This window comes from Lygodium microphyllum, chromosome 3 (genome assembly GCF_053477565.2).
Source record: "Lygodium microphyllum isolate KBCC chromosome 3, Lygodium_microphyllum_v1.1.10, whole genome shotgun sequence".
In the NCBI taxonomy this organism is placed as follows: domain Eukaryota; kingdom Viridiplantae; phylum Streptophyta; class Polypodiopsida; order Schizaeales; family Lygodiaceae; genus Lygodium; species Lygodium microphyllum.
Genome location: NC_141137.1, coordinates 55916843 through 55941751, shown reverse-complemented (window position 1 = coordinate 55941751; position 24909 = coordinate 55916843). Strand labels below are relative to the sequence as shown.

Sequence of the window (24909 nt, the reverse complement as noted above, 5' to 3'; positions counted from 1 at the left end):
AGTAGTTTGACATATGTTACATATTATATGCTATAACAATTCTTGAGCTATACACATTATCATATATCCATGTGTATTTACTTGTAAATGAGTAAGAATGTTATTCCTTGATGTATCGCAATGGTTTCAGGGAGATCAATCTTCCGACGGACTTTTGAACATCTAGATGTTGTTATGTTGCTTTAATTGTGAGGAAACATTGATGCTATAATACCATGCTTTAAGTATGTAGTGATGTTCACAACGTTTAAATAATGATATATACATTATTGCTTGAGAAGTAGATCATTTTCAAATTTCTCTCAAATTTGATTATGCTAAGCAAGTGTTGTAAAAAGTTTGTAAGCTTCATGTTACAATTTGCTAATTTTCTGGTTGCTGTCATTCAATAGTTGATTGTTGTTTTGCACAAATGGCTCCATCTTCTACAATGGATAGGGAACCATATAACATTAGGAAGTTTGATAGTACTAACTTTAGTTTGTGGAAGGAGTAGATCTAAGAAGTCCTTATTCAGAAGAAGCAACTGAGGCCCATAAGAGGCATAGATGGAAAACCAATAAACATGTTTGAAGTTGATTGGTCAAAGCTTGATGCATTGGCTAAATCCACTATTAGGCTACATTTGGTAGAATTTGTGGATTTTGAATTTGTGAATTTATGAAAGAAGGTATGTGACACTTATGAGTGAGGAGACAACCTCTAATAAGGTGTATCTAATAAAAAAATTGTTTGAGTTGTAGATGGAGGGCTCTACTATTGCCTCCCACCTCAATGAATTCAACATCATATTTATCAGAAAGATATATTTGGAATAACAATCATTAATTTAGCTCCAAATGGTGAGTTCAAGTTTAATGATATTGTGGGTAGTTTATTGGTTGAAGAGATATGCAAGAAATCCATGGACCAAGGTAGAAATGGTCAAGTATTGACAATTGAGAAAGAAAGAGGCAAAAAACAATATAAAGGCAAGAGCTAGGACTATCAATGGTAACATAACAAATCCAAGTCCAAAAAAGACATTGAATGCTTCCATTGTGGTAAAATAGCTCATATCAAGAAGGGCTATTACAAATGGAAGCAAGAGCAAAAAGATAAGAAGCATGATACAGATACTAATAGGAAAGGAGGTAAAGGAAAAGTAAATATTAAAAAAATCAATATAGTGACTATGCATAATGATGACGGTGAAGTGCTATTCACTTCTACTATTTCTACACATATGCTAATTGCAAGAGATATACAATTGGGTCAAAATTAGATACTTGATTTTTGTGAATCTTTTTATGTGACTCTTCATAATAATGAGTGATTTTGCTTATATGATAGTAAAAAAACATGGATCAATCCATTTTAGAAATGACTATGTATGTGACATAGTTGGTGCATGTGATGTGTAGTTTACTTTTCAAAATGGATTTATGCTCTTTGGAATGCACACAATGTATCTAAGCTTACTAGGAGCCTAATATCTACTAGTCAGTTAGATGACTTGGGATACTTCACTACTTTGGGAAGTCAATCTTGGAAAGTCCAAAAGGGATCATTTGTTGTTGCTAAAGGATCCAAATGTGGCACTTTGTATCTCCTTCATGTATGTTCTATAAAAATATATATATAATTGCAATAATTGAGTATCCAAATGTATCTTTGTGACATCGCTGCTTGGGACATATCTCTAGAAAAGGAATGGAAATGCTATCTCATTTGAATTCCTTGCCTTCTCTTAAAATTTTTTATCTTTTTGTTTTTGAGCATTATATATATAGAAGACATGCATGTTCAATCCATAGAAAACTTAAATAGGAAAAGGAGTGAGTTGCTCAACTTAGTACAATAGTGATATATGTGGGCCCATACCTATAAAGTCTATAGGGGGAGCATCCTATTTTATCACATTCATTGATGATGTAACTAGAAAAGTGTGTGCTTTCACCATGGGTGGGAAAGGTAATTGTCTTGTTTTAGAAATTTTGGATACCTGCAGAATATTAGTTTGGCAAGAGACTTAAATGTCTCATAATTGATAATGGTGGAGAGTATGCCTCTCATGAATTCATAATTTTTTGTAAAGCACGTGGAATAAAAAGAGAACTCACACTACTCAGTAGCCCTACCAAAAATGATGTCACTCAGAGTATGAATAGGGCGACAAATGGAAGAATGTTGAGTATGTTATCTAATGTTGGTTTTACTCAAGGATTTCGGATTGAGGTTGTGGCAACTGCTGTACATTTGATAAATAGATTGTCTAATACTAGTTTGAATGGTGGTAGTTCTAAAGAGGCATGGTCACGTAAGAAGCCTTCTTATGATCACTTAAGAGTGTTTGGTTGTGAAGCTTATATATATGTGCCAAAGGAATACCACAGTAAGTTAGAACCAAAATCCTTTAAGTGCATCTTTTTGGGATATAAAAGGTAGAAAGATTGTTCCTAGTAATGATGTGATCTTCAATGAGAAGAAGAAGCATAAGTAGCCGCTTAAGGAAGTGGAAATAAGAAAGATTGCTTTCTAGGATGCAATGCCACCTATTATTTTACCATGTAGGGCAAGTGCTAATGCACTAAGTATCAGATAGAGGGCACAAGTGATGCTTTTGCTAGCGAGCAGGAAGTATGGAGACTATTGAACAATAGGTTGAGAGCCCTATGGTGCTTTATGAAGAAAGAGTGGAGGCTGAAACTCCCACTCCAAGTTAGTCCGTTGTGTTATGCAAATCTACTCATATTCTCATCCCCCCTTGAGAGATTTCAGCTTGGGGTTGACTATGTGATGTTGACAGATTGTGGGGAGTCGTATTGTTATAAAAAAGCCATGACTTGTGATGATAAAAGCTTAAGTCGAAGCTAGCTATGTAGTCTGGAATGGATTCCATTATGAAAAATCAAAGTTGGGAATTGGTTCCTTTGCCAAAGAGCAAGAACGCTTTGCCATCCGTTGAAGGTTATAGGTGATGCTAAACCAAAGTATAAGGCAAGGTTAGTAACTGAAGGTTTTAAGTAATAAAAAGGTGTGGATTTTGATGAGATCTTTTCACCTGTGGTGGTGAAATTGACTACTCTTCGCATTGTGCTTTTCTTGGTGGCTAAAGATGACATAGACATTGTATAATTGAATGTTAAGACAACATCTCTACATGGTGACCTTCATGATGAGAACTACATGCAACAACTAGAGGGTTTTGTGGAACATGGCAAAGAAAAGCTTGTCTGCAAGCTAAAAAACAGTTTGTATGGATTAAAGAAATCTCCATGAGAATGGTACAATAAGTTGGATGACTTTATGTAGTCTCATGGCTACTTGAGAAGTGAGACAAATCACTACTTATATACTAGAATAGCTAAAGATGGCAGCATGATAGTGTTGATCCTTTATATGGATGATATGTTGGTAGCTGGGGAAAAAAAGTATGAGATTGATGTCCTAAAGAAAAGGTTAATGGAAACCTTTGATTTGGGACATGCAAATCACATTCTTGGCATGCACATGATCAAGGATAGAATAAAGAGATTGATATATCTGTCCCAAAAGGATTATATCGGTAAAGCGTTGTAATGTTTCACTATGGAGGGGAAAAGGCAACTACTGCTCCATTGCCTCCATATGTGAAACTTAGTACTCTAACAAGGAGAACTTTGAAATGTCCATGGTTCCATATCATTGTCCTAAATTTGACGAGGAGAAATTTGAAATGGCTAAGGTTCCATATTCATGATGTGTGGATAGAATCATGTATGATATGATTGCCACTTACTTGGACATTGCATTTGTAGTGGGAGAGTGAGCAGGTATATGTCAAATCCTAGCAAGAAGCATTAGGAAGTACTGAAAGGTCTCTTGAGATACTTGAGTGGTACAAGAGTTATGTGCATATGCTTTAGGAGAAGAAGTAGTGATGTACTTGGATATGTAGACATGGACTATGCATGGAATATTGACAACATGTTATCAACCACATGATATGTTTTTACCTTACATTGTGGTGCAATCTCATGAATGTCTTCCTTGTAGAAATGCATGGCATTATCTATGACTATAGTAGAGTATATTGCAACCATGGAGATGTGCAAAGAAGCCATATGGATTACTCATCTAGTGGGAAACTTAGGCCTCGATGAAGACATGCCATTATTGCACAATGATAATTAGAGTGCCATCATGTTGGCAAAGAATCCCGTGTTTCATGTTCAAACCAGGCACATAGAAGTGAGGTATCACTTCATTTGTTAGGTTCTTGAGGATAAGCAAGCTGGCTTACCAAAGTTCACACTGATGATAACCCTGTAGGATTTCTCACCAAGAGCCCGCCCTCCAAAAAGTTTGCACATTGCAAGGAGTTGATGGGCATTGGGTTTGGGTAACTCACATGTATTATATCTCACACATTCTCTCAGTCTTTTGTCCCCCTTAGAGGAACATTGGCCTTTAGGTGGGAGCTTATTGGGGTAAAGGCCAATGTGGCCGGCCACCCATCTCACTCCCTAATCCTAACTATATGTGTACATACTCATTCTTTATTCTTTGAGTGATAAGACAATAAGGTGTTGCTCACAAGAGAGCTATCTCCATTCTTTCTGTATCCTTGAATACCTTAAATTATTATTTTCATGTACTAGACATGAAATGCCAAAAATATTTTGTACTAATATACAATGTTTAATAGTTGATGCGTTTGGGATCCACTCTGGAAGATGACTCTCATTTAGCTTCCCTTAGCTCTTGTGCTTGAGAGAAAGTGACTATTATACAATGCTCCTCTCTGAGAGCATCCATTATATCATACCTAGCATGCTCAATTTGATTATTGAATCGCATTTCATTATTCATTCTTTTAATAGAAAGGTGACCCATTCACATGAATTCTAAATGAGTGCTTTGACTTATAGCATCTAACAATCATTTTCCCTTCACCTAAAAATATGTGCACTATGTATTGATGGCCCAACTTGTTCAAATATGATATTGATCATGTACATAAATGCTATTAGTAGCCCATCTTGTTCTAAGACACTATTCAGCATATCCAAAGAATGACCATCCTATATTGCTTAAAGAATATGAAGCTTATTTCCATCAAGTCACTCACTTATTTTAAATATGGGTAATAAAGCATGTTAGGCCCTTCATTCCAGCATTAGCCTCCAACTCTTATTATTACCCTCTTATCCTTGAGCATTGCTATATTACACCTCACATACTCAATTTTTCCATTAAGCTTTCTACTTTCATTCATTTCCTTCTTCTTCATTTGCATTTTATTTGAGATCATTGTATTAGTTGTGTTTGTACACTGTGTTTTCTTTGCAAACATTAGTGTATCCTCACATGGTATCAAAATTAGTGTTGTTCCAGATATTATCAGGCACAGTTATTGTGAAAGCTAGGCTAGCAAAGGCCACACATATTAATGTATGATGTCTCATTCCCCTTCATCTTGGGAGCTTCTTACCACTGCATCACATCTCCTCCTCTAAGGGCTGTAGGGGTGCACTATTCCCTTGGCATGGAAAACAATACTTCCTCCTCTTCTTCATCTCTATCTCAAACCTATGTAGATTTTGGATGGATGAACCCTTAACATATTCCTCCATCTACTTTAGCATAGAAGATCATTGACTTACCCAAAGGTATATTGGAGGGAGGTGTATACTAGTCATGACAATCAACTAGTGAGAAATGGAACACTACTAGGGTAGGACAAACCACTTTCAAGGCAATTAGTAATCCAATGCCTTCATCTCAACTAGGCTTGATGGCAAGTTCCTATAATTCTTTTGAAATGTGTAGGCTAGAACACCTCTCTATTGCACCTTCTCTTATGCAAAAACTACTTGTAACATATTGAAGAGACCGATGAGTATCCATATGAAAATACCAAGATAAGAGGCTCCACATGCAAGAGGCCTCAAACGATTGTATATGTGTAACTAAAAGCTTACCTTTTGTTTCATATGAGCATGGTCTTGGTGCCAATCATTCTGAAAGACCTCTCTGTTAGCTTGTCTTGGCCAATTGATCAGCTCTTGGTTGTATGCAATTGTCCCATTTTATGGGCAAGTCGGGGGCAGTCGGCCAGTTTTTGATGATGGGGTACTATTTATAACTACCCCCCTGTCAATCTTATTCACTTCTTCTGCAGATTCTAGCACACACTCCTTCGTTCCCACTCTGACATTGGTGCTATTGTCTCCATCCTGATTTGGTGCCCTCACTAACGCTTGTGCTAAATGTAGGGACTGATCAACCCACAGTTGTGTATTCAACATTCATTACTGTGGGTGCAGATTTTCTTCCTTCATTTTCTACTTTCTCTTTCTCTCTCTCCCTCAGTGTTCATGTTTCTTCTTCCGTTGTGCCCTCTCACATGGTATCATCGCCAAACTGAGAGCCCCGAGAGCCTTCCTTACAAGGAGTTCACTATCCATTGTAGCCTTTATCTACCTTGTCCAGCTTTTGGCGGTTCCTCCAAGGTTGACACGCAGCGTTGGGTATTTAGCACCCCAGGCAAACTAGCCGACAGTCTATTTGCAACCATTTGCTTGTGTTTGCATCAAACGCAACTGTCTTGTAGTCGTCCTCATCATCAAGGGCAGAGGCGGCATCATCTGGATCCTAGAGACCGTCATCAAGGTTTCCCCCACCTGTGTTTGTATCCAATGCAGACTTTTCTGGCATCCAGGCGACATAATCCACCTCCTCTGGCAGGCAACAACACTTCCTATGTCTTACATGCATAGGTGACTTCATTGTGATTGTTCGATTGCAGATTCTGTGGTGTTTGTAAATTCGGAAGATGTCTTACTAGTTTTCAAGCTTTGATGACTCGGAGGATGAGCTTCTTTCTCATCATTCCTCTGAGCAGAGATGTGATTATCAAGAGGTTCGACGATGGGAGGAGTCTCCTTGTAACCGTCCTTCAGTCCGTGTATCTCAGAGGGCTCCATTTACTGTGAAGGTTCCATCGGCGAAGACTGCTTCCGATGCCCATATGCCTTCCTTGATTCCCTCAATACAAGTGCCTATACTCCCTTCCTTTTCGAAGGAAGACAAGTTGGATGGTTCCAACTTTTCCGTCTAGTCGTGCAAGGTGGAGTGCATCCTTGACACATTCGACCTATGGGAGCTAGTTTCTTCACCCATCGATTGTCCCCCAGTGGATCTTTTTGATGGGGCCTCTCTAGACCGTGCAGCCTTGTGGGATCGGCTCAACTCACGAGCTCGTTCCTTTCTCTTTATGAGTCTTCATGACTTAGTTATTGTTCATGTTCATAGATTGAAGACCATGGCAGAAGTGTGGAAGAAGCTTGCATGTTTGTACCAACATAAGACGTTTGCTTACAAGATCTCTTTGGAGAAGAAATTGCGGATGCTCAGTCTTGATGATTCTTCTTCTATGAAGGCACACATCACGAAGATGGAGGATATGAGAGGTGAGCTTGCCTCTCTAGGTCGGGTGATCTCTTCCGAGGACATGGCGATGATTCTCTTGACTCAACTGCCATCACCCTGGTTCGATGTTTTCTATACTAGCCTCATCACCTCGAGGACCCGCAAGAAACTCTTATGGGAGGAGCTTTTCCCGCTTGTCTTGGAGCATGAGGAGCGTCTCAGAGAGGTGGGTGCCAGTAGCTCTGGCTCCACCAAGGCTTTTACTACAGGTACTGGTGGCGGGAAGAAGAAGAAGCAATAGAAGGAGAAGCCTAAGGACAAGAAGGAGGAGGACAAGAAGGATGCGAAGGAGAAGAAGCCCAAGTGCCCACACTATGGGAAGGGCACTCAGCCTGAGGAGAAGTGTTGGCAGAAGTACCCTCATTTGAAGCCTAAGGAGAAGGACTCGAAGAGGCAGCCCCTGCCACAATAGAGTCTGCTTTTGTGCATGTCTTTGTTGAGGAGGATACAACCCTACCTTCTTCTACTTAGGAGAAGCCTTGGCTCGTGGACAGTAGAGCACCTTCTTACATGACCTTCAGGAAAGATTGGCTTCAGGACATTCGTTCAAGAGGGGGCACTGTCACCATTGGCGACAACTCTACAATTCCTGTTCGAGGCGTGGGAACTTTACCTATGTTCTCAGGCAAGCGGTCTTCTTCTGCCAAAGTTCTTTATGTACCTAATTTGGGTTTTAACCTCTTGTCTGTGCATGATCTTACCCGAGTCATTTTTACCCAGGATGCTGTCATAGTGGAGGATGCTTCTACAGGTGATGCTCTTTGGACCGATACATAGGAGGGTGGGCTTAACAAGCTCACAGCCTTAGGGCTGTGAGGGCTTCCCACAAGCTTGGGCTGCTTTGGCATGCTCCTTATGGGCATCTCAATCTTGATGCGATTCGACTAGCTTCCTGGAGGAAGATGGTGGAGGGACTTCTAGATTTCCCTCCTCTTCACACTTTATGCCCCAGCTACTTGAGGGGCAAGCAACACATGCAGCCTCATCCACAAGTTGCTTCCAGGCAGGCTTCTTCACTGCTCGAGTTGGTTCACACTGACCTTTGCGGACCTATGGGCACGGCCTCCCTTGGGAAGGCCAAGTATCTGATGCTGATTGTGGACAACTTCAGTCATTATGTGCGGCCTTACTTTTTGGACCTATGGGCCTATGGGCACAGCCTCCCTTGGGAAGGCCAAGTATCTGATGTTGATTGTGGACAACTTCAGTCGTTATGTGTGGCCTTACTTTTTGGAGTACAATAGCGAGGCATACTCTCGTTTTTGCAAGTGGAAGGTGTTTGTGGAGACAGAAACTACTTCCAAAGTTTGTGGCGTATGAGCCGATCATGGTGGCGAGTTCACTTCTCACCTCTTTTCTCAGTTTTGTAGGGATCACGACATTCAGGTGGAGTATTCCCATCCGAATACACCATCGAAGAATGGTGTTGTGGAGCATGTGAATCAGACCATGGTGGAGATGGCCCATGGAGCATTGAAGTCTTCCTCATACCCTTTGGGGTAAGGCGGTGGCAACTGTAGTGCATATACGCAATTGCTCTCCTACTTCGGCATTGTAGGACACAACTCCTTATGGGGCTTTCTTTGGGGAGAATCCTTTCGTGTCTCACTTTCGCATCTTTGGATGTGCTGCTTTTGTCCATGTGGACAAGAAGAAGAGGCTGACGAAGCTAGACTCTAAGTTGTGACAACTTATGTTCGTGGGCTATCGCACAACCACGAAGGGATATCGGCTCTACGACCTTACGATACGGAAAATTGAGGTGAGCCAGGATGTGATCTTCGATGAGGCTACGGCCTCCGAGGACCCGATTGATGGTTCACTTCCAGGTGATTCCTCGTCATCGACCGATCCTCCCCCAGCTTCTCTCCCCTCTTTTCCTTCCAAATTACCTCTTAACACCCCTTCTTCGTCATCGGCTACTCCCCCTCCTTTTCCTCCTCCTTCAAGTACTTTCACCCCTTCTGACTCCTCTCAGGAGTCTTCTAGGGATAAAAAATCATTTAATAGGGAGCCTTCTTCAGATGAGGAGACCTACCTTCCCTTGGTGAGGGGGAGTCTCTTTCCCAAACAGGTGCTTTATAGGTGTTGGAGGCTCCCCGGTCTCCCTCGTAGCAAGAGGAGTCCCTTAGGATTCCTTTGTGATATCGCCATCTTATCAAGGATTCAGGTGTTACTTCCTTTCCTGCTCCTTCTATAGGTCCATGCAAATCAGCCCAATTACAGGCCCAGCAGGATAGTTCACTCTGTGTGAAATATGCTCTTATGTCACAAATTCTTCAGGATTCCGAGCCTTCAACTATTGAGGAGGCTCTTGCACAGGATGTTTGGAGATAGGCTATGCAGGTAGAGCTCGATTCCATCGAGCGCAATTAGACTTAGGAGCTTGTACCGCGTCCCAAGAAGCAGAAGGTGATAGGTGTAAAATGGGTCTTTAAGACCAAGTATCTCGCTGATGGTTCCTTAGACAAGCATAAAGCTAGGCTTGTTGCCAAGGGTTTTGGATAGCTGGCAAGATTGGATTATTTTGATACTTTTGCTCCTATTGCTCGAATGTCTACCATCCGCGTTCTTTTGGCTCTTGCAGCTCACCACCATTGGCATGTTTACCATATGGACGTCAAGTCAGCTTTCCTGAATGGCATCCTTGAGGAGGAGATCTATGTTTCCCAACCTCCCGGTTTTCTTGCGCAGGGGAAGGAGGATCATGTCTACATGTTGTGGAAGGCCTTTATGGCCTAAAGCAGGCTCCTCGTGCTTGGTACAGGAGGATTGACCACTTCTTTCTACAGAGTGGTTTTCAGCGCTCTGATCATGACCCCAACCTCTACTTTCAAGTTGTGTGTTTTACTGATCTTGTATGTGAATGATCTTATCATTATTGGAAGTGATACTTAGGAGGTGGATCATACCCAGTCTCTTCTATGGCAAGAGTTTGACATGACGGATCTGAGGATCCTTCACTTCTTTCTTGGATTGGAGATTTACAGATGGCACAGGGCATCTTTGTCTCGCAGCACAGGTACATTTTTGAGCTTCCTTCGAAGTTTTGTATGGCCAAGTGTCCGCCTATCTCATGCCCCTTGGACCTTGAGTCCAAACTTGTGGCAGATGGAGTTCCCCTTACTGATGCTACCCCTTACCACCGGTGCCTTGTTGGCTCTCTCATCTGGCTTATTCACACTCGTCCGGATATTTCTTTTGTGATGGCATTGTAGTTTTCTTTTATGAAGACTTCTACATAGGATCACTGGAGGGCAACCTTACGTGTCCTTCGGTATTTGTAGGGAACTCGATCCTATATGGGATCATGTATAGAGAGGGGGTCACTTTTTCAAGATGGAGTGATTCTGATTGGGTAGGTGATGTGGATTCAAGACGATCCACTACAGGTTATGCTTTCACCCTTGGCTCTGGCATTGTCTCTTCTTGGAGCAACAAGAAGCAGCCTAATGTGGCACTTTCCTCTATAGAGGCTGAGTATCGGGCCTTATGTTCGACTGCTAGAGTGCCCTTGCTTTTGCGAGAAACCCACTGTTTCATGCTTGTACAAAGCACATTGAGGTGGTTCAGTACCACTACGTTCTAGAGCGGATCATGGATTCGGAGCTGGTGGTGGCCTACTATCCCACGGTAGACAATGTGGTTGATCTCTTCACGAAGCCTTTGCCTTATGCTTCTCTGCTTCATCACATGTGTTTGTTAGGCCTTCAGACTCTCCTAGGATTTGAGAGGGGGTCTTAGCTTGTCTTGGCCAGTTGTATGCAATCGGCCCATTTAATGGGTAGGTTGGCCAGTTTTCTGGCAAGACGGCCAATTTTTTATGATGGGGGGACTATTTGTAGTTGCCTCCCTTGTCAGTCTTATTCACTTCTTCTACAGATTCCAAGACACACTCCTCCGTTCCCACTCCGACATTGGCCTATCGTCTCTAGCCTCCAACATTGGTGCTATCGCCTCCAGCCTATGATCTGGTGCCCTCACTGACCCTTGGGATGCGTGTAGGGGCTGATCAGTCCCTAGTTGTGTATTTAGCATTCATTATTGTCAGTGCATATTTTCTTACTTCATTCTCTGCTTTCTCTTTCTCTCTCTCCCTTAGTGTTTGTGTTTATTCTTCCATTGCGCACTCTCACACTCTCTTTCCTCTTCCTTCCTCATTCGTTTCACAATTTGGCCTTAAAACCTACCTTTGCATCTTCTTCTAGGTCTTTTAACAGAGGTTAAGGGTTAGGTTATTCATCTCCTCCAAGCTCCCTTTCCACATGCTAGCTTAGATACTTCTTTTTTGTATTTTAGACCTTCTTTAGGTTTCCCTACTAACAACAAATGAGTATCACCTTGCAATTTGGCACTCGAATACCCAAAATGCCATTTGCACACTATTTACATCCCATCTATTTGCAAGTGAGTACCCCTGTGCTTCCAAATTGTTGTGTTGGGTGTCCTCTCTTGTGAGTGAGTACTCTAGGTGCTGGAGTAACAAAATGTCATCTATAGATTTACATCCATCTACTTGCAAGTGAGCACCATGCGCTTCATGGCAATGATGCATTGAACGTCCCCCTCTTGCAATTTGCACCACTTACCCTTGTCCACTTTGACTCATGGATATCCATCCTATGCTTAAGGTGCACCTCTCTCTCCTCCTTGGGTTACTCATATAGTGGCCACAGATGTCTAGTCAATCTCTTTACACTCTTTCTTAATCCACTGTGCATACTTTATTGTTACATAGTCGGAACTTTGGGGCAAATCGATAAGTGTAATCCACTCTCTATCCATACCTTCCCTATCTTACACTCAACATGCATATGCCAATTGCTACGACCAAGAATGCATTTACTTATAAGACACATTTCAAGGAGTCATGATATGACTCATTTAAAGAGGTCGAACTTCATGACTTGATCAAGCCTCATGCAATAAGTTCTTGAGCACATGGATTTGGTATTGGGAACTAGTCCTTGGTTTAAACACTCCTTAACTTACCCACCCTACTCTTGTCCACCAATGAAAGGGTCAAAATGCTATGGTCATTGTTGAGTTAACGTAGGCACTCTTACTAGAATTCCATATACCAATTGCAATTGGATTGTTGGAGTCATCTCATTAACCACTATACAATTAGATACCATACTTGATGTATCAATCTCGATCATGAGCTCCAAGAGTTTTCCATTAAGGAAGGGAATGATATGAAAGTTCAGCTGGCTAAATTTAGGTGACTACCCATCAAGTTTGCCACAACTAGCTTACCCAAGTCAAATGATAATCATGTCACTCTATTTCTCAACAAGTAACTCCCTATTTACTTCAATTTTATGCACCAAGTCCTCCTATTTCCCACATTATCAACCTTCCAAGAGTTTGAATTTCAAGAATTGTTATGTACAATTGCATACCAAGTTCACAAGTCCTCTTATTCACCTTTGTTATCTTCAAAGGGGACTTGAGTTCATCATAAGGCAATGGGAGCTCAATCTTGGAATGTTCCTTTAGCATGAACAACATGTTGAAAATGTGGGTTTTGATTAGGAAGTCCTTCACGGCCTCCTAATGCTGAAAATCAAGAAAAGGAGGATTCTAATGCTCATTTTAAGGCACATTTCATGGCATTTATTGAAATTTTGTGTCAACTTATAGAAGATCCTTGATTTGCTAAATTTGTGCATTCATATAAGAACAAAAAGAAAAAAACTTATAAAACTTTAGAAAAGTTAAAGTAGTCCAACCTCACAAGGCACCAAAGGCTAACAATGAGCAAATTGAAATGTTGCCATTGGGGTAAGGACAATAAATGTACAACAAACTTGGAAATGCCTATCCAATGTTTTTGGACAAATATGTATGTATCTTATTGTTGGGCACCTAGAATACACTGAATACATGGTCAAATGTAAGCAGGAATGGCTAATGGAATGCATAATCCAATGCATAGCCATATTGGTATGGTACCCTTTGCACAATTGAGTATGTTTTATAATGCAATCACTACTCTTGGTATGTTTGAGGCTCATGAAATCAATGTTGGTCTAACAAATGCTATATTTAATGTTGGTCATGATGGGAAGGCAACAAATATACCCTTTTGTGCAAGACAAATTAAAGTCATTGACTTCATATAGCACTTTGATGTTGCGTATTTAAGAAAAAGTTTCACGAATCATCTAAAGTTCATAAGGCTACCACTTTTATGAAGGGGTCATGCTTTGCAATGGCAAACATCAATTCTTACACAAGGTAGAGCATCATCCACATGGATGACTTAAGCAAGTGTTTGCATTAGCATGGCGGACTAGTATCTTTTAGGTTGATGCTATGACTACATGGCATAAGCCTGATACTTCTCAGTGCAAAACTTTGAAGCAATATATTAAAAAACTTTGGGAAGCATTGTTGCGGGTTACCTCATACTATGTAGTGCCTCTTTTAGGACAAATAGAACAAGATTATTGTGGGTTGTCTATGGAAATTAGAAATTTTTAATTGAGACGACAATGAACAACATGCCTCAACTTATAAAAATGGCAAATACAACTAATGCTTTATTGCGTGGAGAGCCTTTTGGATTCAAAGGGAATGAAGAGAAGCCAAAAGAAGACTTCTAAGACTAAGAAACAAGGAAGGACTACTTTTATACTAGAGGCAAAGATAATAAAGTAGTACCTGAAAAAGTGATGAAGAATGCAAATAATTTATTAGCGACAAATAAATTTTTGTGTATGAATAAGAGGGGTATCGTTTTAAAAACTTAAGCAATAGGCAACAAATTGAAAATGTTGAAAATAAAGGTAATCCAAAGGATAAAGGGCCCAAAACTACTACTATTTTGGTGATAGATATACTCGATGAGCAACCAAATGATGATGTTACAGAGTTATAACACACATGAGACAAAGTAAAAAATTGGCATGCATTGGTATTTTCATCTCCACACGATTGCTAGACTTGGTATTATAGAGGATGAGCTGAAATTGATGGGAAAAGTGGATACAACATGTCGTGGTCACACAAAGCCAATAATGCCCACATCGAAAAGCTTCACATACATGTTCAATGTTGTGGACAACGAAGAGTTCTTTATTGCACTATTGGATAGATGTGATGTATTGCTTGTAATGCCATGGTTGCCAAATAAATCTAAGAAATTGCAACATATTTAAAGTGGATTGCCCATCTAAAGTCAAAAGGACTAGCATGCAAGTGTTGAAGACTAGATTTGTGCCCAAATATGCATTAGATGAAGGGGTAGTTAGGGGATTTATGCTTTTGGTCATTTTTGTCGCCCTTTATTCCTAAATTTGTAGAGAGATTGACCAATTGACTAGGGAAGAGTGGATTCTTGGAGAGCAATCCCTCTCAAATCTAAGGTAAGGTCTTCACTCTTCTCACTAGTTAGAGTTCAATTCCAATGTACTATATAGTCCAAGGATAAAAATCTAAAGAAATATTACAAGCAACATCAATTTTGGGGCCAATTAGCGATTGGCAATCCATTATTAATTCATGATGTGTTTATTTCAATTTCTTTGAATTTTATTGCTAGCCGCAATTACTAGTTAATCAGATTATGTGCCAGTCTGTTTGAGAAGGTTGGTTGGTTTAGCCAAGCACACCCACAAGTGTCAAACTAACACCCTTCAATAGTAGCAGATAAGATGTTCTGCTCCTGCACCTCCTATACTCCCTACTACTTTTGGTGCCCACACAACCAAGTGGTAATCTCTCAATCAACACCCTTCATGACGTCTAAAGCCAAGGCTATGGTTTATGGACAACCCCATGAGTCGTAAACTTTCATGACATTCAAAGGCATTGATTGTGGCTGTGTGGACCTCATCTAGACCTTACTCAAGTCCATCTAATCACCCTTCCAAGGATGCACAATGCACCTATGATCTATGAAACTTCACCCACTCAACATAAGTTCCTTTGACATAAACCTACCAAAGGATGTTGCAATGATGGTCCTACCCTTAGGTTAGATTTCTCTAGATCCTCTAGGATAAGTTAGGCTAGTTTGTTCATAGGCTAGTGTAGCTCATTCTTCTTGTAGCTCTTTCGCCTAACTGAGTCAAGCCCATTGACCTAACTACATTTACACTAAGTACCTTCATCGAACGATCCTTTCTTTTTCCATGACATCCTTTTAGCCTAGATTTGTATCTTTAGCTTAGCACAAAAGAATCTCATCATGATATTAAGTATTTGTATACAAGTTCTAGTCTCTCTTATGGTACTTACATGTAAGGCTTGTATTTTAGTTAGGGACTAACATTGCAAATATTCATCAATCCAAGATTGGTGGGCTAGAGGCAAGTATTTTGGCCTTCCCTTGGTGCCTCCATGTTCTAGTTGAGTCCTACTGCCTGGATAGGCATAAAGGCTTTCCCTCTACAGGTTGAGCAAAGGCACAAATTAATGCTACCACAATGGTTGCTTCACTGACGTAGCTCCTCCACCTGAAGTGTTACTTTGCTTCTAGGTCTTTTGCACTAGGTTCTTGCCACCTTAGCCGACTTCAACTTCCCCTCCAATATCCACATCCATGGTTAATCCTTACAATATAAAAAGGACATTTGGGCAGGTCAATAATTCCCCTACAAAGGCGATATCCATGTAAAATCTTGTTGCATGAGCACATCCCTTATTGTGTTGCCTTTGCATAACATTGGGTTTTGTGATTTGGGCACCTGGAATGGGTGAAAAACTATGATTGTGGCCATATAGCATGTTTCCTTTCACCTCATTGACACGAGCTTGCATTGCTCATCCGAAGATCCATGCAATTACCACTCTCCTTGCAAGATTTTCCCCTCTACTTCATCATACCCTCTACATCAACAACCTCAATGACAGTTTTGTCACATTTTTGTAAGAACTAATAAGCCAGGTTAAATGTTATAAGACAAAACAAAAATCTAAGTTCCACAGGAGAGTTCATCAACTTTGCAATCATTCCAAACCGCTGCATAGTCCTTTATGACACACCTGGCCGGATTCTTGATATTGCTAGGATAATCTCTTAGGCAACTCAAAAGAACACATCCTACTGCCGCTACACATGACCCCTACCTCTCTACCTCTCCGTTTGGTCCAAGAGCTAGAGACTGCATTTTGAATGACCATATCATTGCATTGTGCTGCTGCATTATGCTGATTTTAGGCATCCCATCAGCCTCAGCATGGCCGAGACCACTGCATTTTGCATCTTCTTGCTTGCACTCATCTTCATCATTTAACATCAAGCTTAGCGGTTTGCTGCACTCTGGACCTGTTCCAGAGGACACCTCCCTCAGCCTGCTCCCCGCAGAGACTAGCTGCTGGACAGCCCTCTGCTCCTTCGGCATCTGTTGTATCACAGATGAGTCCATTAAGTTAGCCATCTTGGAGACACTGTTTCTCTGCAAACACTAGTCTATCCTCACAGCTACTGCCTTAGGTATGACTGGGGTCCAAGTGCAAAACTGCCAAAAAGCTGTGCACACAGCAGTCACCTAATAAAAGCTCTAGCTGGTAGAGCTGAATTAATCCACCTCAGTCAAGTTGCTCTTTACAACAGACAGTTTTGACCAACATGTGCTCTCTGCCATCCAATGTTGAAAAGACCTCTCCCAATCATACTAACACAGAATGGGTTTGGGGGATGGGAACAAGAATAAGAACATGAATTGCCATCCCCTGTAACATGGGGACGGGATTGGAACAGTATGCAGACAGGAAGATAGAAAATGGCCATCCCATGTAACTATGGGCAAGTTCCAATAGGAACTTTGAATGTACCCAGCATTTCAACTGAGAGAAGGGAAGATGAATAGTGGAGGACTCACTTATGGGTATCAAAACACCATTTGCATGCACACCAAAAATAACTGACCAAAAGTAAGTGCCTGCATTTTGGTTGGTATGCAAGTTCTCAGAATGCTAAGTCATTCTAACACTAATTGCATCAAAGCCTGTACATGAACAGGTAGGTATCATATGTACCTTGTGATGTTCATTTCACTGAAAGCCTCAAACTGCGTAATAATATCAAAAGTCCTGAAAATCAAACGATTTTCAAAGAATCTCTCTAAATTAGCAGTTCAATAATGGGAATTTCTTTTGCATGTCTGCATAGAATACATCATAATATTTTACATCTATACATGTACTTGTGTTAAGTTTCTAAATTCTGTAGTCTGAAGCCCTTTTATATCTCGCATGTACTACTGTGCACCCTCTACCAAATGCCAATTGACCAAATAATTGGCAATTCAGATTATTTTATCTGTTGTGCTAAAAAATACAGCAACATTGCTACAAGAGAGACCATTTATAACAAGAGAAGGTAAATAGCTTCATACCCCGTTTAGGACATGCTGCTGAGCTAGTGGATAAAAGAGAGCGCTCAGTTCTGCATCTTGTGGGTTTAGCATGGGTGTTAACACAGGAAAAAGTTGAATAAAACCACAGAAAATATGAAGCAAGGGTTCTAAACATTCTACTGCAGTTCAGAATTATCCAGTGTTAGAAAAATGGTCAAACTAAATACCTCCATGCCTCAAACATGCAGCTGGGTTGGCAGATGAACGAGAGGTTGAGGTTTCTGTTAAACACCTGCGCTTCAGAATGAGCACACCGTTTTCCATCTATATATTTAAACAACTCATCACATCTTTAACACAATGAACATGCACATTTTACTGATGATGTTTTACAAAAACCACCAACGCCAAAGGGCTGAGAACCCAGTCAATGAGGTAACCACATGAGCTATCAATTGCTAGTTGCAGGTCTATTTAATGACCAGTCCAACAAAGAGATTAGGGAGGACACTTGAACAGAGCCCGAAGAGACTTTGTTTCTGTACAGAACAAAAAGAATAACTTCAAAATTGCTCATAAAATGAGCAACTTCAACTGTAGTGCAGAGGAGAGGTATTTTAGATGCCACCACATTGCTTGGTGCTGAATGTACATACCATAGGCCTGCCATTGTTTGCTAGAGTCTCAAGACCTATGCTGGTTTCCGTTTTGCTAAGAGCGCCAAGACCTACGCTGGTTTCTTTGCTGTTGAAACCGATTGCGTCGCCAAGTTAAAGCTGAACTAATTTCTGTGCTTCTGCTACGGTGCAGCGGACTGGTCCTTGTGGAGTCTGCTCTGCTACGCACCCGGGAATGATCTCGTAACCGAGAGGGTAATATCCTTCCAGCACCATCAGAGGCACCGAAGACTTGTAATAGGCAGAAAATTGTCCACCACTCCGGAGGGCCACCTAAATAGTCTGCATTCTCATTGTCATTCTCCAAGTCATCCTCGATGACATAATCTCCTACGACAGTTGCATGTGGCATTGCAGAGCGAATGGAGCTTAGAACATCACCCACATCAGTTCGCCGTTCCAGACGCCTCCATTCTCTCTCCCGAGCTGGATCCACATCAGAAGGTCGAGCAAATGGATGCTCCCGTCTGGCATGAGCACGCAGTTCTTCATAGATTCCAGAAAATGAGCAGGATTCTTGTGCACAGCTCCTTGCTTTGAGATTGAGATGCTCCCTAGCTGCAGCAACTACCTTCCATTCATAAACTTTGCCCCTGCAAAGTGGACACACCAAACCCTTCACATCATCTTTCTCTTGAGATGAATGAATCCTGGAATGATCTGATGTATGTGGCTCATAGCTATCAACAGGAACCAGTCTGTGATCATAATATTGTGCTCCTCCAGGTCCTGCTCTAGTGGAGCCTCTTCCTGTTATTTGATTACTTCGTGAGTTCAACCCCCTCCTATGCAGGTTATCCAAAGCATACTCTCTGGACTCACAATTTTTCAATACTCCTGAATGGTCTTTCCAATATTGATCCAAACAGTTTGAGTGTCGATAACTAGTATTGCATATGTATGGGCGACACCCTTTATCATGCGAGGAGCATATCAGAAGAACAGCATTGTGAGGGTGGTCCATGCATATAGGGCATTTTGCATCCTCCCAATCCTTCGTCCCAACCTCTGAAGATTTCTTCTTTGAATCAGCATGGTCATTTTCGCAATCTGCGTATGGATGACTTCTGTATTTCTGGGATGAGGACGAGCGGCTACTCTTTTCTTTAGGCATGGTTGAGCTTAACAAAACACCTACTGGATCAATGCGCAGAAAACCAAAATCAAGCATGTGATGAATGAAAACTGAACAGGCAGCTGAACAGAGGTTGCTTGAGGACTCTAAAAGCATGAAACATGGTGGTGCAGACATGAAAGGCAGGAGGACTGACAGAGCAACGAAAACACCACATGCTGAAATAGGGAAAGCAACAGAGAAATACAGGCCTCAAGATACACATACACAAGGCCAAACACTGCAGCGTATGGATGGCATCATGTTCAGGCCTCCAGATACACATACACAAGACCAAACCCTGCAGTCGATATATGGCCTCATATTCAAGCCTCAAGATACGCATACACAAGACCAAACACTGCAGGGCATAGATGGCATCATATTCAAGAGAATGATGGCAAGTAGCAGAAATCAAGCAGATCTAAATAAAATTCCTGTTTAACTCATCCCTGAATAATCACAATCAAATCGGGAAAAATCAGGAAAACGCAAGGGATACCGCATCTAAGATTGGACGAAGGGGAAATTTGTCTTCCTTTTGCGATGTTGATTCCTGCTACTGGTAAATCTAAGGGCAGGGCGGAGGCCAGACATATTCAATAAGCAGGGAAAGAAGGTGGAGGAAGCCATACCTCGGGGCCCGTGTGCGCGAGCTCGATCGTGATCAGGAAATCCGAGTCCCAGCAAACACCACAAGCACAGAAAACAGAAGCAGAGAATTGCGAGGGTCCCTTTTTATATATATTTGTTGAGTCGATCCAATTTTGATTAATAAGAATTTAAAATGAAAAATAAAAAGATCCCAACTTGCGTACTTCAATTGGTAGTCATTTTATTATTATTACTAATTTCTACCTTACCAAAAATACTTATTATTTCACTCCCAGTAATTGTCCAGCATGCTGACCCAAGGCGGTGGCAAGCTTTTTTACCCATTCTTCCGCTTTCGTTTTTCTACTGCCCACAAGGAAGACAAATATATTTACTCATGTTTATTTTTATGCAGTCACTTTTACTAGACACTTTGTGTCTCAAGCCACGCTATGCACGAGAAGAGTAAGTGAGAGCGTTGTTAGACATATGTTTCATACAGAAGTGTCATCTTTGATCGATGTAGCTTTCTATCATAATTTTTTTTTGCAACCGGTGGGAATCACACCTCTCTAAATGTCAAGGGCATGTGTTAGGGCACTTAGTATGAGGCTCATTGAAACATGGATGACCAAATATTTATTAGTTAGCAGTCCCCCGCAAAATGCACTACATGCTTCGTCCCACCCACTTGCAATCTAGCCTACTTGCTCGCCCACCCACCCGCTCGAACCCGCCCACTTGATCCTGGCGTAAAGTATTGCCAGGCGCTAGGCATGAAGTGCCTAGTATTTACTAGGTGCTTTCTATCCAAAGCTACACTTTGCACAACAAGAGTAGTGCTGTTAGACACGTATGTTTCATACTTAAGTGTCATGTGTGATCAATGTAACATTCTATCTTAACTTTTTGTGTGAATGGTGGGAATTACACATATTTCTAAAGGTCAAGAGTGTGTGTAAGGGCCCTTAGTATGAGGCTCATTGAAGCATGGATGACCAAATATTTATTAGCTAGCAAGCTATAGTAGTGGATAGGAGAAATTAGTAATGGCCTTTAATTTTAGAACTTAAATTTGTTTTATCCTTTAATTTCGTAAGAACTTCCAATTTTAGAACTTAACATGTTAGCATAGAGAACAAAATTGAAAAGAAGTTAAAATTCAAGAGCATTTGCTTCAATATTCTAGAACTAGCGTTCCACGCGCGCGAAAAACAAAACGCTAGGCCGCTTTGCAGCAGTTTCATTTTCTCGAAGCGGCAAGCGAAGTTGCCGTGCTATCGCAAGGCAACTTTGCTCAACAATCTATTTCTCATCTTTCTCTCTCCTCTTTTTTCTCTCTCTCTCTCTCCCCCCCAAATTCCCTATGTCTAATTTTTTTTTCTCTCTTTCTTTGCCTTCTATTTTAGTTTATTTTTTCTTTTCTCATGGTTCTCTCTCTCTATCTCTCTCTTTTCTCTCTCTCTCTCTCTGTCTCTCTCTCCCCTTTTATTCTCCCCCCTCTCTCCTCTCTTTTCCTTCTCTCTCTCTCTCTCTCTCTCTCTCTCCTCTTTTTTCATTTTTTAAATTCTTCTTCTCTCTCTCTCCTTTTCTTCTCTTTGCACTTTTCTTCTCTTTTCCTTCTCTCTTTCTCCTCTATTTTTTATTCTCTCTATTTTTAAATTTTATCTTTTCTCTCTCCATAATTCTCTCTACATGTTCTCTCTCTATTCTTCTTCCTCTTCTTTCACTTTCTTTCCCTCCCCCCCTAGTCTCTCTTAAAGTATGTAAATTTTATCTTTTTCTTATATATAATTCTCTCTTTATGTTTATATTCTCTCTCTTCTTCTCCTCTCTCTCTCTCTCTCTCTCTCTCTCTCTCTCTCCGCCCCCTTTTCTTCTTCTCCCCTTTCTCCTAATTTTTCTTTTTTTCTTCTCTCCCTCTTTCCCTTTTAAATTTTATATTTTTCTTCTCTTCTTCTCTCTCTTTTAAATTTTATCCTCTCTCTCTCTCTCTAAAAATATTTAAAATTTAAAAAAGTTCTATTTTCTCTTTTTTTCCATCTCTCTTCCTCTCTTCCTCTTTTCTCTACTTATTATTATTCTTCTCTCTCTCTACCCCTCTCCTCTCCTTTCATTCTCTCTCCTCTTTTTTCCTTTTTTTAATTCTCTCTTTAAATTTTTTTCTTTTCTATTTCTTTTAAATTTTATCAACCTCTCTCTATAATTCTCTCTGTGTTTAAATTCTCTCTCTTCTTCTTCTTCTTCTTATTTTCTCTCTAATTTTCTTCTCTCTGTCTCTATCCCCCCCTCCTGTTTTTTTATTTTTTCTCTCTCTCTCTCTTAAATTTTATATTTCCTCTCTTTATAATTCTCATTCTCTCTATTTCCCCTCTCTCTCTCTCTCCCTCCCTCTTCTTTCTTTTTTGCTCTTTGTATATTTCTCCCTCTCTCTTTCTCTCTCTCTCTCTCTCTCCTTATTTTAATTAAAAAGAAAGTTTATATTTTTTATTTTCTTTTTCTTTTCTCTTTCTTTTAAATTTTATATTTTATTTCTCTATAATTCTCTCTATGTTCAAATTCTCTCTGCAATTCTCTGTCTATAATTCTTCTTATTTTCTCTCTCTGTCTCTCTCCCCCCTCTCTCCTCTCTTTTTCTTTTTTCTTTTCTTCTCTCTCTCTCTTAAATTTTATATTTTCTCTCTCTATAATTCTCTTTCTTTCTTTTAAATTTTGTCTTTCCTCTCTCTATAATTCTCTCACTGTGTTCAAATTCTTTCTCTTCTTCTTCTTATTTTTTCTCTCTCTCTCTCTCCTCTCTTTTCCTTTTTTCTTTTCCTCTCTCTCTCTCTCTCTCTTAAATTTTATATTTCCTGTCTCTCTCTCTATAATTCTCTTTCTCTCTATTGCCCCTCTCTCTTCCTCCCTCACTCTCTCTCTTCTTCGTTTTTTTTGCTCTTTCTCTCTCTCTCTCTCTCTCTCTCTCCTTATTTTAATTAAACAAAACGTTTACATTAAAAAGTTTAGAGAGAGAGAGATAGAGAAAACGTAGGCCCTATGCATGAGAGAGAGAGGAGGGGGAGAAGAAAAATATTTAATTAAAAAATACTATTCTCTTTCCTCTTTCTCCCCATTCTCTCTTTGTCTTCTTCTTTTTATCATTCTTCTTCTTCTTCTTCTCTCTCTCTCTCTCTCTCTCTCTCTCTCTCTTTTATTCTATCTCCTCAAAGTGTGTGAAAAACTATGTTCGAAAAACTTTAAATTAAAAAATCTTTTAAAATATTTAATTTAAAAAATTTAAATTAAAAAGTTTAATCTGAGAGAGAGAGAGAGAGAGAGAGAGAGAGAAACCTAGGACCTACACATGAGAGAGAGACGGGGAAGGGGGGAAGAATTTAATTGAAAAGGGGATGGGGAAAAGAAAGAGAGAGATTATAATTGAGAGAGAGGGGAAGGGGTTTTAATTTAAAAAAGGAAAGTGAGGGAGGGAAGGCTTTAATGAAAAAAGGGAAGGAGAAGAGAAAATAAGATATTGCACGTGAGAAATAGAGGAGGGGAGGGGGCTTTGATTGAAAAAGGGAGGTTTGGAAAAGAGGGCAGATTCGGGAAGCCCTCTAGAGGTTCGGGGTTTTCCGAACCTATAGCTAAAATAATATAGTAGTAAGATAATTTTTCTTATTATTTTCTCTCTCTCTATCTCTCTCCTCCCCTCTCTCCTCTCTTTTCCTTTTTTCTTTTCTCTTCTCTCTCTCTTTCTCTTAAATTTTATATTTTCTCCCTCTATAATTCTTTCTTTCTTTTAAATTTTATCTTTCCTCTCTCTATAATTTTCTCACAGTGTTCAAATTCTTTCTCTTCTTCTTATTTTCTCTCTCATTTTCTTCTCTCTGTCTCTCTTCTCTCTTTTTCTTTTTTCTTTTCCTCTCTCTCTCTCTCTCTATCTCTCCTTATTTTAATTAAACAAAACGTTTACATTAAAAAGTTTAATGTAAGAGAGAGAGAGAGAGAGAGAGAGAGAGAGAGAGAGAGAGAGAGACATAGAAAACCTAGGCCCTACACATGAGAGAGAGGGGGAAGGGGGAGAAGAAAAATATTTAATTTAAAAAAGACTATTCTCTTTCCTCTTTCTCCCCATTCTCTCTCTGTCTTATTCTTTTTATCATTCTTCTTCTTCTTCTTCTCTCTCTCTCTCTCTCTCTCTCTCTCTCTCTCTCTCTTCCCTTCTCAAGGTGTGTGAAAAACTATGTTCGAAAAACATTAAATTAAAAAAGATTTTAAAATGTTTAATTAACGAAAAGTTTAAATTAAAAAGTGAATCTAAGAGAGAGAGAGAGAGAGAGAGAGAGAGAGAGAGAGAGAACTTAGGCCCTACACATGAGAAAGAGAAGGGAAAGGGGGGAAGAATTTAATTAAAAAGGGAATGGAGAAAAGAAAGAGAGAGATTATAAGTGAGAGAGAGGGGAAGGGGTTTTAATTAAAAAAAGGGAAGTGAGGGATGGAAGGCTTTAATGAAAAAAGGGAAGGGGAAGAGAAAATAATATATTGCATATGAGAGAGAGAGGACGGGAGGGGGTTTTGATTGAAAAAGGGAGGTTTGGAAAAGAGGGCAGGTTCGAGAAGCCCTTTGGAGGTTCGGGGTTTTCCGAACCTATAGCTAAAATAATATAGTAGTAAGATAATTCTTCTTATTTTCTCTCTCTATCTCTCTCCCCCCTCTCTCCTCTCTTTTCCTTTTTTCTTTTCTTCTCTCTCTCTCTCTCTTAAATTTTATATTTTCTCT

The 24909-nt window shown here is 40.2% G+C and overlaps 1 protein-coding gene across 3 annotated transcripts; it reads right to left on the bottom strand.

Annotated features, from left to right (window-relative positions):
* Positions 1-18195: 18195 nt before the first annotated feature.
* LOC148038364 (uncharacterized) lies at positions 18196-20333 on the bottom strand. 3 transcript variants are annotated; one of them, XM_087671103.1, is made up of 2 exons: positions 20192-20333; positions 18196-19563 (listed from the first exon to the last, which is right to left on the bottom strand). In XM_087671103.1, the coding sequence occupies exon 2, from the start codon at positions 19554-19556 to the stop codon at positions 18477-18479; it is 1080 nt and encodes a 359-aa protein (XP_087527229.1). In that variant the 5' UTR covers positions 19557-19563; positions 20192-20333; the 3' UTR covers positions 18196-18476. The 3 variants fall into 3 exon arrangements, with proteins under 3 accessions (XP_087527229.1, XP_087527212.1, XP_087527218.1); XM_087671086.1 differs by having other exon boundaries at positions 18196-19576; positions 20192-20311; XM_087671092.1 differs by having other exon boundaries at positions 18196-19579; positions 20192-20253.
* Between the last annotated feature and the right edge of the window lie 4576 nt (positions 20334-24909).